The 14448-nt window shown below is 43.8% G+C and overlaps 1 protein-coding gene across 4 annotated transcripts in view; it reads left to right on the top strand.

The window, feature by feature from the left end:
- Window positions 1-4824, top strand: part of ATG2B (autophagy related 2B) — an 80158-nt gene extending 75334 nt beyond the window's left edge. For 2 of the 4 annotated variants that reach the window (XR_008513205.2, XR_008513204.2), the window contains exon 43: window positions 87-312. Coding sequence is in view for 2 of the 4 variants with exons in the window: in XM_024231833.3 (XP_024087601.3) it covers window positions 87-317 (231 nt within the window). In the remaining 2 variants the exon portion in view is untranslated. Of the gene's footprint in view, window positions 1-86 lie in introns of all 4 variants that reach the window. The other 2 variants (XM_024231833.3, XM_024231832.3) reach the window with 1 other exon arrangement.
- The last annotated feature ends 9624 nt before the right edge of the window (window positions 4825-14448 follow it).

Raw genomic sequence — 14448 nt, 5'->3', positions numbered from 1 at the left:
AGTGTGTACTGCAGGATAGCTTAGAGAGTTTTCCAGCCAGAGTTTGTTCACTGCCCTCCTCTCTCCTACCTCCCGCCTCTATGCAGGGAATCACAGACACGGCTCAGACCATTTATGAAACTGCGGCTCGAGAACACGAGAGCAGAGGGGTGACTGGTGCCGTGGGCGAGGTTCTGCGCCAGATTCCTCCGGCAGTGGTGAAACCTCTGATTGTTGCCACAGAAGCAACGTCAAACGTGCTGGGTGGCATGAGAAACCAAATTAGGCCAGATGTCCGGCAAGACGAGTCACAGAAATGGCGCCATGGGGATGACTGATGGCTTGGAACTGACAGCGTGAAGATAAGGAGAGTGGAACCAGGAGCTCAGAGTCCCGACAGCAGCTTCAGAGGAAGCTCGTTTAATTTTATTGTGCTCATCTCAGGAACAAAAGCATTTTTTAGTTAAATAATTTAACATCAAAACAACATGCAACCAAAAACTTCTGACATTTATAGTTGATACTTGCCTATAGAAATGTTTGGTGGCTGGTGTCAAAGGTCCTTAAAGCATTTGCTGCCAAGTTAGTGGAAGGCTCACTTTTGTTAAGATGACTGTAATTCTCCTTGTTACCAACGAGAGATCATTGGAAGCTGCCTTCTAACACTCTTTGTGTAGCTCTGTGGAGTTGAATTTTCTTAAGGTTTAAAAAGAATCACAGCTTCAGAACTTTAATTGAAAATGAGAGACAGAAGCCACAGGGGAAGCAAAGCAAATAGGATTTTCAATATAAATATCAGTGTGGAAAAATAACCTATTCTGTTGAATTTAGTGTTCATGCACTTGAGAACAACATTATTTCCATTTACTCCGAAAATCCTTTTGTGGGGGTTTGAGAAAGTGAATGTTGCAGACATGTTCTGTTGTGTTGCACTTTATCCTGTGTTTGTGTGTATGTGTTTTTAGATTAATTCAAGTTGTGTGCTATATTTCTTGTATAATTTACAAAGTTACACAAAACATAAAGAGCAGTAAACTTGTCTGAAAGTTTTTGGCAAAGGAAGGTAACTTCAATGTAATAGCTTCCTTTAAGAGTACAGGAAAATGCATTCTATAATGAAGTGGGGCCCATGTAATTGTTTATATTTTCAGTTTTAAGCAGGTATAGTGCAGGCTTGTTAGGAATGTGTGGAAGGGAAGATTGGAAGTGATTTTTCCTCTTTTAAAAGTAAACAAAATTCTTCAAATATGCCCTAGTTAACTATTTCAGCATACCATTTTTACTTGGTTAACAGTGTACATTGTGATAACCTATCAGGAATGAATAAAGTATTTTTATTTAAAGGTGATATTGTTTTATGCTTCCATGAATATTTTGCTTTTCTTAGAGCTTATTCATAGATGCAGTACTGTGATTTACCACAAGATAATTGGAAACACTCTCAAAACTGATTTTGGTTAATATGAGGTAGATCATTACCTAGGAGTAAGAGGGAAATTGTTGTCAATTCCTAACTTTAGATTGATCCAGCAGAAAGAAAAGGTGGAACTTTGTATATATCCACTGTTGAAAGTTGCATGACCTGACTTCCTGTTTTCTAAAGTTGGGGGAATATTATTGAACTTCGATTTCAGAACTGCATTTCAATTTGGGGCTTGGAAAATGAAGTTAAATCAATTTCGTTCTCTAAATTTTCTAAGCAGGAAAGCAATGTAAACCAAAAATCAAAATTGTTTAGAATTTATAAAAATGGGGTTATATAGCTTTTAATTTTAGTTTCCTTTTTACTGCCAAAACACTTAAAAAGACAACAGCGTAACCACCTGTTTAAGCACCGTGGGACCATCTCTTATTCGGGTAGAGCCTGGTCCTGGCGACACACTAGCAGGAAGGCGTGCTGTGTTACCGGGAAGGCGCCTCTGGCTGTGGGGTGCGTTCTGACCACCCCACTCAGATGCCAGCATTTTCCATTTGCCCTTAAGGAAACTTGCTATGTGTGTTAAGCCAGTTATGATTAGTCAAACTGGAAAACACTTGATCAAACTTAAAATTGTAAAATCTGTCTAACTTTTAAATATACTTTCCACAGTTATACTTAAGTTCAGTTAACTACAGTATAGAGAAAAATAATTATTCTCTTCTTTGCACCCTGAGTTACAAACAAATTAAGTTTACAAATCTCATTTAAACATATATCTTTGTAATGTAATCTCCGTGGTTCTTTCTTTCTTCTACCCTCTTGCACCTGCTGTTGATGTAATCATTTTGGGAACAGAAACGTTCTGTCTCAAAAAGATTCATTGTCAGTTCAGCCAAGATGTTCTTTACCTGAGATTCTGGAAAGATGTTTATCTATATCTGAACACTTCTACATTATTAAATGTCCTTAAGCTTTTTCTTTTTTACAAGTGTCTTTTCAAACTTTTGTGTTGTGATGACACAGTAGAAAGAGTGTGGCTAGAATCCGTGGTTTGCCACATCTGCAGTTTACCAAACAGATGACTTGTCCAGGACATCTGATCCCTGTAAGCCTCAGCATCCCTCCTGGTAAATGGAGGGTTTTTTTATGACAAAGCCCAAGGGGGAGTTTTGGATGATTAGGCTGTGTGTGCGTGTGAGAATGATCGCATGTGGCGTCATGCTTTGTACAGAGCCTCAGACCACTGGGCCTTGTCCAGTGAGAGTCCTCTCTGGTGACATCACACACGGAGCAGCCAGGGGCCACCTTAGATCTCAGATCTCTCAGAGCAATACTTTTCTGAACTGCCACTGTGCCTGCGTGGTTGGGTTTGGTGTCATGCTTCTGACTAGAGTAGATCACGCATGTCCACCAGTGATACGTTGAGTCCTTACAGTTCCCCCCATGGAGTCCCATAAGCAGCTCCATCAAGATCTGTCAGCAAGTTGCAGGACCCCACAATGTTCTGACATGTTAAGACCCCCTGACATGACGAGTAGAGAGGCAGCTGAGGCCACAGCCGTGTCTTCCTCTTGAGTGGAGCTAACTTGGAACCCCCCATTTTCCCTTCCTTTTTGCCCACCACTGAACATTGCCTTTTAGATAACTCAGTGTTTCTTCTAGACATCATAGCAATAGACTTTCACTTTCATGAAGTTTGGGTACGATTTGGATTCTCACTTAAGTACATATATTTATCAATATTTTTATAAGGCAAAGTTCACTTAAAAAATCTTTCCAAGTAGCAGTGTGCCTAAGATGGCAAAATACTAAAAACTGGTGTTTCCTGCTCCTGTTATGTGTCACTTTTCAAGCTGATTGAAATATTTCTGGCTTTTTAGGGCATTACTTTTTAACTATCTCCTTTAAAAACAATGTTCTGTAGGTTTAGTGTCTTTGTTCAGTTCCAAAAGAGTCCAGACAACTGTGTCTGCCCCTGCAGAGGCTGTTTGTCCAAAGGCAGCGTGTGCCGCTTCAACCGGAACGCAGACAGCAGGGGAGCCGAATTCTAAAGCAGCGACTTAAAATGAGGAATCCCCAGTTGTACTAAATGGTTTCAGGATTGACTAATCATTGTCTTAACTCAGATTTTTGATGTGTAAAGAGCTGTGTGACTTGGCGTCTGAGAGATCCCTCTGCTTTGTTTTGCTTCAGAGTCCTCGCACCCGCATCCTCAGAACTGTGGGGCGTGGTGGGCTCTGACGAGCACTCCCCTTCTGTTTTCCTTCATTACTTTTGACCTACTTAAAACTTCAGAGAGAATGTCCGTCAAGTTCTTTTCTCCATCAAGTTCTTTAAGTTCCTTGAAAGGAAGGGACTGTGCAAACACAAAGCGATATTCTTTTGTATCTGCAAATGCGTCAGCTGGACATACCAATTGGTATCAAATAGAATAAAATCAAATATAAATTGAGTCTTAGGTTAAAAAGGAAAGTTATTTGTATAGTTTATAGATAATGAAGGAAAAAGATTTTCATTGCAGGAAATCTTGTTTACTGGAAGATAGAGTCACTCTTTTCATATAAGACAAATAGTGCTTTAATGCCAACTTATTTTTATCTCAACATTTTCAGGATCATGCTAGGCACACTGCCCCCTTGAATAGACATTATATGCACAGTTGCAAGTCAGCCAATGTTTTTATTCAGAAGTATTTTCCCCCCATTATAGTGCCTGCATATCAGAGATACAAAAAGCATCCAACACACTACTGTAATAGGCTTCTTTGGGGATGAGAAATTTGAGTCTCAACAACTCAGAGTTTGAGATGTCAGCTTTTTTGGTAAACATAGGTGTTAGAGGTATATTTTGCTTTCCTACAACAATTGTTGGGCCCTTGCTTTCAAGCATGTTGCTTCATAGGAAGCACCAGAGTGCCATCTGCTGTATTTCAAGGGATTGTAAATGTCATCTCAGCTGGCTCAGTTGTATCTCTAATGTCCCGGGTAGCAGCACCTCCCTCTAAAAATATGTTTACTTTGCTGTTTCACTTGTATTTTGTGTATACGAAATGGCAGCTTCCGATTTCTAGTTGGATTTGTCTTGCATTGTTTGTATAACTTGCTGGTCACCCAGGGCTATTTGCTTTTTCATGGAGAAATTTGGTAGGGGTGTCTAGTTCAGCTTTTATGTTGATCCATCCTGACTTGTTTTAGACATTGAATTTATCTCACCACAAGTAAAAGAACATATGTGTATTGACTGTCTTTGCTAAGTTTCCTAATTTTTCCTAATTATGGCAATTATGGATGTGAATAAGAATACTGATGCTGTACAAGTATTTTTGTGGAAATGTACCTTGTTAATGTGACTATTTAAATAATATGAAAATAAGAATACTCTTGAAGAAAAAATTAAAATATTTACTCTTTGGATTTTGCTTTAAACACTCTTGTCTTTCACCAAGAAGTGTTCCCAAAACTTGTGTAAAATACTTACTGGGGTGGGGTGTACATCTGCGTCAGACCTTGTTATTGGGAAATGATGTTCCAGTGCCCCCGATGCTTCTGATAGCAGATCTTGGGTCTGTCTGCTACTGATTGCTGAGCTGTATGGAGTTTTAACAGTTCTTCCCGCCCCGCTTTGAATTTTAGTCCCTCTATTAGTTATCCTATCCCTGCAATAAGGACTTGCAGCAAACACACCTCCTACTTTGAGCTCATGAAACTGATAACTATTTGGAGGAGTATTTTTACTTATGAAGGGAATATTTAAAAGACATACTTATTTTTATTTTATTTATTTATTTTTTCAGACGGAGCTTTGCTCTTGTTGCCCAGGCTGGAGTACAATGGAGCAATCTCAGCTCACTGTAGCCTCCACCTCCTGGGTTCAAGCAATTCTCTTGCCTCAGCCTCCCGAGTAGTTGGGATTACAGGCACCTGCCACCACGCCCAGCTAATTTTTCGTATTTTTAGTAGAGACGAGGTTTCACCATGTTGGCCAGGCTAACCTCAGCCTGGTCTTGAACTCTTGACCTCAGCCTCCCAAAGTGCTGGGATTGTAGGCATGAGCCACCGTGCCCGGCCAGACATATTATTTTTAAAGGCAATTTACTTTAAAAAATTGTGTTGTGACAGATATCGCTATATAACATCCACTTTGAACAATTAGGGAAAAATGACAAGTCACACTTCACCCATGGCTCTTGTTGAAAAGAGGGATGGGGACAATTGTGAGATGCTTACTGCGTGCCAAGTATCCTAGTGTCTTCTTTTTATAATTTCACAGCCCTCGCTCAGAGGCAGTTACTAGAGTCCCTGTTTTCCAGATGAGGAGACAGGTTCAGAGAGGTCAAGAAACTTGCTCACTGTCACATGGTTTGACTCCCAGACCTCATGCTCTTCCCAGGACTTCATTTAAGAAAAGCTTGGAGCAGTTACCTAACTTAGCAAAAACTCTTCACTAATTGGGAAACCACAGAATTTTGCTAGAAGATCGAGATTAAAGGCTCTTAGAATATTTGAGCAAGAAAATGTGCTTGATCTCTTCCCGGTGTCTCTAGCCCCTCTCCCCTCTTCTGGCTGTGCTGAGCCACCCTAGTGGTTCAGTTCTGCATGCCCGTGAGTAGGGGTTAGGGCCACCTGGAAGATTTCTTTCTATAAATGCTGCACCGCAGGCCACAGTTAACACTGATTAAAGCAAAATCTCAGAATGGGGCTAAAGTGGGGTTTCTCCACCTCAGCAGTTGACATTTGGGACCAGCCTGTGCACTGTAGGATGCAGGGGATGTTGCCACCCTCCCACCCCCCGCTGGCCTCTGGCCACTGGATGCCAGTAACAAACTCCCCTCCCCCAGTTGTGACAAACAAAGATGTTTCCAGATGTGGCCAAATATGCCAAATATGACAAAAATCCCCTGTTAAAAATCACTGGGCTAAGAGCTCTCCTGGGGAAAATCATGCACAGCCTGGGGCAAGAACGCGCTATGGCCGCCCCAACTCGGATGCTCTGTCTGGATCTCTGGCTGCTCCTGCTGTCTCAGCCCAGAGGCTCCACTTCAGGCAGCCTGGCCACCCCTGCTTCCTCTCTATTTCCCACTATAGCATGCTCTCCTTTTTTTTGTTAAACTTTGCAGCACTCCCTGCATACTGTAGATCCATGTCTGTTTCCCTGTTTGACTTCCTTCAGGAGGGCAAGGGACTTAGGGACCTGGTGCCTAGCATGGTGCCTTGCCCAGAGTCAGGGATCAGCAAACGGTGAATGAATGAATGAATGAATGAATGAATGAATGAATGAGTGAATGAATGAGTGAGTGAACCTGAGTGGTCATCTAGTCCTGTCTGCAGGTGAGGAAACCGAAGCCCAGAGAGGGGAAATTCTTTGCCCAAGATCACATGATTACTACTTACAGATGTCCTTTATTCAATGTAAGCTCACGTTTTGTTGATTTTGGCAATACTTGTAATAATTTTTAAAATATAAATATATATGAAATGAAAGTTCAACATTGATTAAATATTTCCTATGTGGCAACTCCTCTGCTCGGCACTCAGCAACACTCTTGGCCACTGTGTCATGGTTCCCGAACTTGTCTGCACATTAGTCCCCTGGGGAACTTTAAAAATACACCCCAGGGATTGGGATTTAGCTGGTCTTTGGTGTGGGCTGCGCTTTGGCATTTTTGAGAGATCCCCTGGTTCTCATGTGCAGACAAATTCTGAGACCCGGTGCATTACACTGCCCTGCCCCATTCACCAGGGCAGGGGGACGTTCACATTCACTATCAGCCAGGGTATGTAACATTCACATTCAGTATCAGTATTGACAATGTAACATTCACATTCAGTATCAGCCAGGGTCCCAGCAAGAGATGTGACCACTCCATGTGACAGACAGGTGCCAGGAAGGAAATACTCCGCACATGGTAGGCAGCACAGGGTGAGGGAAGCCCACAGGCACCTCGTGGCTGTCTCTGAGCCAAGTGAAGACTTGGTAGCTCTTCTCTAATCCCCTTTCAGCTCTGGGCCTGCCCTGGTCTCAAAGTCACGTGAGCCAATGGCCATTCCTCACCTTTTGTGGCTCTCCTTGTGGGAATGGGGTTAGGATGCCCCTCCTTCTTCATCCATCTCTCAAGAGACTGAACAGGCACAGCCGCAGTCCTGAAAAGACTAAGGGAGCGATTCCCAAAACTTAATAGCTGAAAGAGGGCCGCCTGACCAGAGCTATGACCCTAGGTGGAGGGAAGCAGCCAGAGGGATAGACCCCCACCCCCACTCTCCTGCCCTCCCATCTCCTGCTGGAGCCTCCCATGGGTAGAGCCTGGCTCATGCCCAGTCCATAAGGCACAGGGTTCTGGGCAGAGGGCAAGGTGGAGAGGGGCAGAAGAGAGGAGAGTGAATCTATTTTGTCTTGTTCATATTTGTACCATTATTTGTATTTTGCAGATGACAAAACTAAGGCTTAGGTTAAGTAACCTATCCCAAGACACACCATGTACTTGTTAAGGGACATGAGTCACTAGTGACCGCTAGATTCCCAAATCTCGGCAGCTTAACAAAAAGAGAGGTTTATTTCTCATTTACAGAAAGTCCGGTTGGCATTCTGGAATACCTGACAGCTCTCCTTCAAGCAGTCATGGAGGAGGCCAGGCTCCTTCCGTCTTGTGGCTCTGCATCCCCTGGAACCTCAGAATCCCCAGCTGGGATCTCTGCACAGGACAGACAGGAGGACCACTTTTATGGCCAGGACATAGCCAGGCAGACAGGAGCAAACATCACTTATGCCCACATTGGTCAGAATTCTGTCACATGGTCACAGCCAACAGGAAACAAGGGTAATGGAGTCTACCTGTGTACCCAGGAAGGAAACAAAGTGAGGTTGGTGAGCACCTGGCCTGACTGCTACCTGCAGATCATAACCAGCCCATTTAGACTCTGAATGCAGGAATATCTGACTGCAGACCCATGTGTTTACATGCTCTATTGGAATTACATTCCGCTGCACTCGAAGATAATTTGCTGTTGCCAGAGTTGGGAGTATTTTCCCCGGGCTTGTTTGTTTATATCCCTGAAAGCAGTTCCACACAGAGCAAATCCCATTCAGCAAACATCTGCTGGTGAATGGGGCAGGGCAGTGTAATGCACCGGGTTTCAGAACTTGTCTGCACATGAGAACCAGGGGATCTCTCAAAAATGCCAAAGCGCAGGCCACGCACAAGACCAGCTAAATCCCAATCCCTAGGGTGTATTTTTAAAGCTCCCCCAGGGGACTAATATGTAGACAAGATTGGGAACCATGACACAGTGGCTAAGAGTGTAGACGTTAGAGTTAGGCTACTTGGGGTCGAACTCAAGCTCCACTACTTCTGATCTGTGTGGCTTTGGGGAAGTTACTTAACCTCTCTGTGCTTCAGTTTCCTTCTGTATAAAATAATAATACAATTGGTAGGAGGATTCAATTCTTTGAACAGTGTCTCCCCGGCACACGGTAAGTATGATGTAAGACTTAGATATTTTTACCGTTTCTTGAATGCCTACTGTGTGCAAATGCCTGTGCTAGAGAGGAAAGATACGGTCCTTGCTCCCAGGGAGCTCAGAATCCAGTGAGAAGACATCAAACTCTCCACACCATAGAAAAGATAAGAGAAAAAAAAGAAAGATGGCAACTCTAATATGCAAGAGACGAAACAGTTAATCATCCCAGCCATTTGTTCCTTACAAATGTAAATCAGTGCTTTGCTCCCCGAGAGATGCGAGTGGCAGTTCACAATGCTGAGGAAAGGAACACACACCACTGAGAGCAGTGTTAGAGTTGGAATTCCTGGTTTTGAAGACACCACCTGGTTTTCTGGGTGTCTGGACTTCTGCTTCCCTGGCATTAAACACAGATCTGGGGTGGCATCGGAGTAGGTGGGGGAGCCAGCTCCTTTTTAGCCTGATATTTAGGATTGCCTACTTACAAGGAAATTTAATCTTAGAGATACAACAAGGGTCGTATTTAAAAATCAGTTTCAAAAAGGGTGTTGGAGGCCAAGTTTTTTGGAATTTGGAATAACTGAGAAAAATGAACACTAGTGCGTCCTTACAGTAAGAATTTCTAAGGCTACTAGAAGAGGACAAACCATTCTTTCAAATTTGGATTCCACTGAAGTATAGAGGAAAACACAACTGCTCAGTGCAAAGTACTCACTTGACTTCCAGAACTCTAACGTGAACATTTTGTCAGCCCAGATGTGGCCCAGTTGTTTTCAGTGATTGAGACTTCAAGGCAATCCCTCCATAAACTGCTTAGCATTTAGTAAAAGATGAGTGAAAAAAATGCCAACATCTATGCTATTTTCAATACAGTATCAATGTTCTAATGCTGTAGACAGATATCCTCCTTCCATTAATAATAAACACTTCAAAGGCCAAATACAGTTTCCCTCACGCCTCCATTTCAGTTTAAAGTTTTACTCCCCCTCAACTCCCACTCTTTCAGGACATAACTATTTTCTTCACACCAGATTCCGTTTTAATTTCTTCTTAATTGTCCATAGCGTGTTCTATTTGGAAAGCAATCTTAACGTGGCCCAGCCTTTATTTCCATTTGCTTTGGTGCCAATGAACCGGAATTTCAGCCAAATCTCCGCCCTAAAGGTTCACCTTGAGCCACTTAACTTTGCTGCTCCTCCATTTCTGATAAGTATATCTGATGGATAAATCACTATAAGGGGTAACACTTATAAGGGGTGTCAATATGGGACACCATTTGAAATTTGGGTAGCTATTGTCAACTGCCTTCCCATAGAAGTTGTAACTATTGACATGCCCAAAAAACAGGTTTATTTTTAATTTTTTTTGAAGAGATCTTTAAACAACCCCCTTCAAGAGGCATCGTTGCCTTGTCCTGTTTCTGTGTTCTGTTTCGCTTTGGAACGGATCTGTTGTGACCCATGTAAGGGTTTGCTTTGAGAGAAAGTGGGTGCAGAATCGTGTCTGGGGAAAGAGCAGTCTGCCCTTGATGCCAGCAGGGGGCGCCCGCCCTCTTCTCAGTGGAACTTCGGTTTGGAAATCACCCCCTACCAAGCATGGCACCTGAGCCCGTGCAAATTCCGACCCCACGCGCAGTGGGAAGGACTTGGAAACATCCTAACTATCCTAACTCTTTCACGAGGCTTGTCAGTGACAGCTTCCTCTTAGTCAAGGACACTGCGTGGATTAAAAAGAAAAACATCATGTTATTCCATGATTAATTTCTCCCTGTAAACATGGGGCTGGGGGCCAGCACACCAGGCCCTCTCCCAACATCAAAATTGCCCCTGGTGGCACTTTCACAGCAGACTGATAAAGCCCATGTTTGGGGCATGAGGGAATAGAAATGTGCTTTGTATACAGATAAAGAGCTTCTGTGGCCTTCTCTGAGGATTGTCTACAGATGAGTGTGAAATAGAAGCCTGCGGAAGCTTCTCTGCCAGATCCCTCTGCTGGAAATGCAGCCCCCACCCTCCCATTCAGGGTGGGATTAGGGTGAGGCAAGTGAGGCTCTCATCTGGGCGCAAAGTCTAAGGTGGGAGCACACCTATCATCAAACAATAATGCAAAGTTTTAAAAAATAAAAAGTAATGCAAAAACATCCATGATGAAAAAAACCTCAAAATTGTAAATAAAGACATGATTTGACATGGCATCTCCATGCTTGATTTACTTCCCTCAAGGTCACCCTGGTCCCATTGGATCCTGATTGTTCTAAGAATGTTGGCATTTTGTTCATGATGGATGAATCCCACTCTTCCTTTCTCAACCCTTCCCAGTCTTACATTTTCCCTGCCACAAGGTTGGCTGTAGGACAGTGAAGGGAAAATCACACTGGAAGAAGCCACAAGGCATCGGCTGGGAGTGTTGTGAAACACCAGGGAATGACCCCAAAATCAATAATAGCGACTTGTTAGAAGCTGACGCCACATATTGCACTTACAGAGAGATTCTGCTCTAATGATGTTAGCAAATACTTGTACGTGCAATGCATGCCAGAGATTGTTCGGACTGATTGTGCATGGTTGGCTATGTCATCATTCCAGCTGCTGTTTGTGTGATCCTCCAGCTCCCCTGCCATCCCATCAGCACCTGCCTCCAAGCCTCCCTTTGCTCACTCTTTCCTTCCCAGCACCATGGCCTCCCTCCTTCATTTCATAAAGTCCAATTCTTCAAGGGCTGAAGACCTATGAGTACCCCCATTTTTCTAAGAGAGAGAGTGAGCTGGATTTTTTAAATTATTATTTTCTTCTTTTCTTTTTCTCCCTTTCCCCCTGTTCCCCACTTCCTACTTAGCTCTTTAGAAATGCAATTTATAACCTTCCCTTCACCAGACACTCATTACAGCACAAGCTTATCTAACCATGTATTTGCTTAGAAGCTCCAGAGCCTAGCACCTCTCCCACCAGGAGACTGCCTCGAGAGACATTAGTCAATTTACAGCCTCAAGTATGCCCGCTAGAAAACTCTCTCCCACCTGGACAGTATCTCGAGACAACGGGCCACGTTACAACTTAGTTCTGCTCTGCCAGATGGTTGAGCTGGCACCATTGCAGGCAGAACTAGGAAGAATCATGTAGACCCCCACCTGCCCGCTCCCTCCGCTGCATGCCATTCATGCCAAGTCCCACTTTAGCGGCCCCTGCTTTCTGCCCCAAAAGCAAAGCAGTACCCTTAAGGCAGGAGCTTGTACTTCTTCCCCTAAGTGAAGCTTTGGAAATAAATCACTTTCTTTATACCAGGCCTTGCTCTTGTTAATTGGACTCTGCCAGCGGCAAGTGATTGAACCTGTGATTCAGTTTCAGTCCTACCACCTCCAAGAAGTCTCTCCAGATAGCCAGGCTTTCCTTGAGGCTATTGTTGAATAACTTGATCAGATCAGCTAAAATGTGGTTCTCAGCTGGGGAAGGGCGTGATTTGTAATGTCTTGAGACATGCTGGTTGCCACTACTGGGAGAGGGAGGCTGCTCTGGGCATCTAACACATAGAGGCCTGGGATGCTGGTAAACATCCTATAATGCACAGGACAGACATCCATGACAAAGAACTATCGAGTCCAAAATATCTATAAGGCTAATACACCTCACATCAGAACTCACCAAGATGTTAGTAAGGATTTTGTGAAAAATCTCCCATGAATCAGATTTGTAGTTCACCAATAAGCTTTCTCCAAGGGATAACAGATATTTGAAATTTGCATCCTCTATACTAAGAGATGGACAGGATAATGGAGCTGGGGTGTGAAGACACTCCTGTTTTCCCTCATGAGTTCTGCACTAAAGAGGCAGACGGTGGAGTCAGTGCACAGGGCCTGCACTCTCCTCTTTATTACTGATAAGGGCTAGGTTGGAAGGTATCACTCAGGCACATGGCCAGAAAATAGACTTTTTGATACTGAATCCCAGAATCAGGCTGACTTACACAGGCCCAGGCAATGCTGATGACTTCCCCCACTAGGGCAGAGCCTTTAACTCTATGCTTACCTTATGGGCAAGAGAAGACCAATCTGCAGTCAGGTACTTCCCAAAGAGTGAGAATGGAGTAAGGAACTGAGCTCTACAGGCCAGGCCCAATTCCTTTTCTTTTTGAAACTGGATAATCAGAGAAGTCACTCCTCCTCCAGGGAGAGGAGTCAGGGGTGGGGAAGAAGCCAATTGTTTAGGGAGCAATCCCTCTTCATCAAAACCTGATGAGTTAGTCAGGATGAGCTGAGTTCTGCTGCAGTAACAAAACCCTTGACTCTCTGTGGTTTAAAACAACAAATGTTTATTTTCTCCTCACCTACATGTTTGATGTAGGCTGGTAGGAAACTTTGCTTTTCCTAGTCACTCAGAGGTTCAGGCTGATGAAGTCCCCAGATCTTAATGATATCACTATCTTAACATAGCTTTTCAGGTTGTTCTACAGCAGAGAAAGAATGGAGGACTATGATCTTGAATTTTCTTCTGCCTAGAAGTCACACACAATTTTGCTTACGTTGGCCAAAGCAAGCAAGAAGCCATTCTTAGTCTCTGTAGGGTGAGGAAGTTCAACGCCTTCAACCTCCCATTTTTCAGAAGAGGAGAACTGGAATTCTCAGTGAGCAGTAGTAATGTCTCCCACAGAAGAATGAGGAAGAAGAATTTTCTGCCCTTCACCACCTCCCAACCCCAAATCAACACTGACCAAATGGCACTTCTATTCAAAAGACAAGCTGCTCAGGAACCATTTTCTAGGGAGCACTGTGTTGGGCTACAGTACTCAGAGTAGAAGAGCTGGCACTTGATCCCAGACCTCACACTGACGAAGTTGCTCTGTCTTGGGGCAAAGCATTCTGGGCCTCAGTTTTTCCATCTATAAAATGGGCATGATGAACTTTTTCACATCCTGTGAACTCACTGAAGGTGGGATTTTATATTTTACTTTTACATGCCATGTATTGGTCACTCAGTAAGTGTTGGACACATAAAGCCATGAATGAAGAAGCTGCTCTGATTCTGTCTTAGATTGTGGAGGTCAGGATTGGGATACTCCCTAGTCTGCCACCATTTCACCTAACCCATCAGTGGGTTTTTTTTTTTTTTAAGATGGAGTCTCATTCTGTCACCCAGGCTGGAGGGTGGTGGTGCGATCTCGGCTCACTGCAATCTCCACCTCCCAGGTTCAAGCCATTCTCCTGCCTCAGCCTCCTGAGTAGCTGGGACTACAGGCATGCACCACCATGGCCAGCTAATTTTTGTATTTTTAGTAGAGATGGGGTTTTACCATGTTGACCAGGCTGGTCTTGAACTCCTGACCTCCTTGGCCTCCCAAAGTGCTGGGATTACAGGTGTGAGCCACCACTCTTGGCCCCATCAGTGGGTTTTAATTCCATCTGATGTTGGCCTTGTGCTTGCTGCAGCCTCCTGCCCATTCTCCAGAAGCAGAGTAACTAGCTGCCTGGCTGTTGATCACCGATTCATGAGTAAGCCCAGCCAAGACCAGTAGAAGAACCACGCGGCTAAACCCAGCCCAAATGGCCAATTACAGAATTATGAGTTGAGGTGGTTGTTTTAAACCACTAAGTGTGGGGGTGGT

This window comes from Pongo abelii, chromosome 15, assembly GCF_028885655.2.
Source record: "Pongo abelii isolate AG06213 chromosome 15, NHGRI_mPonAbe1-v2.0_pri, whole genome shotgun sequence".
Lineage (NCBI taxonomy): Eukaryota > Metazoa > Chordata > Mammalia > Primates > Hominidae > Pongo > Pongo abelii.
The sequence above is the reverse complement of the archived record's forward strand: the minus strand, read 5'-3'. Positions and strand labels throughout refer to the sequence as shown.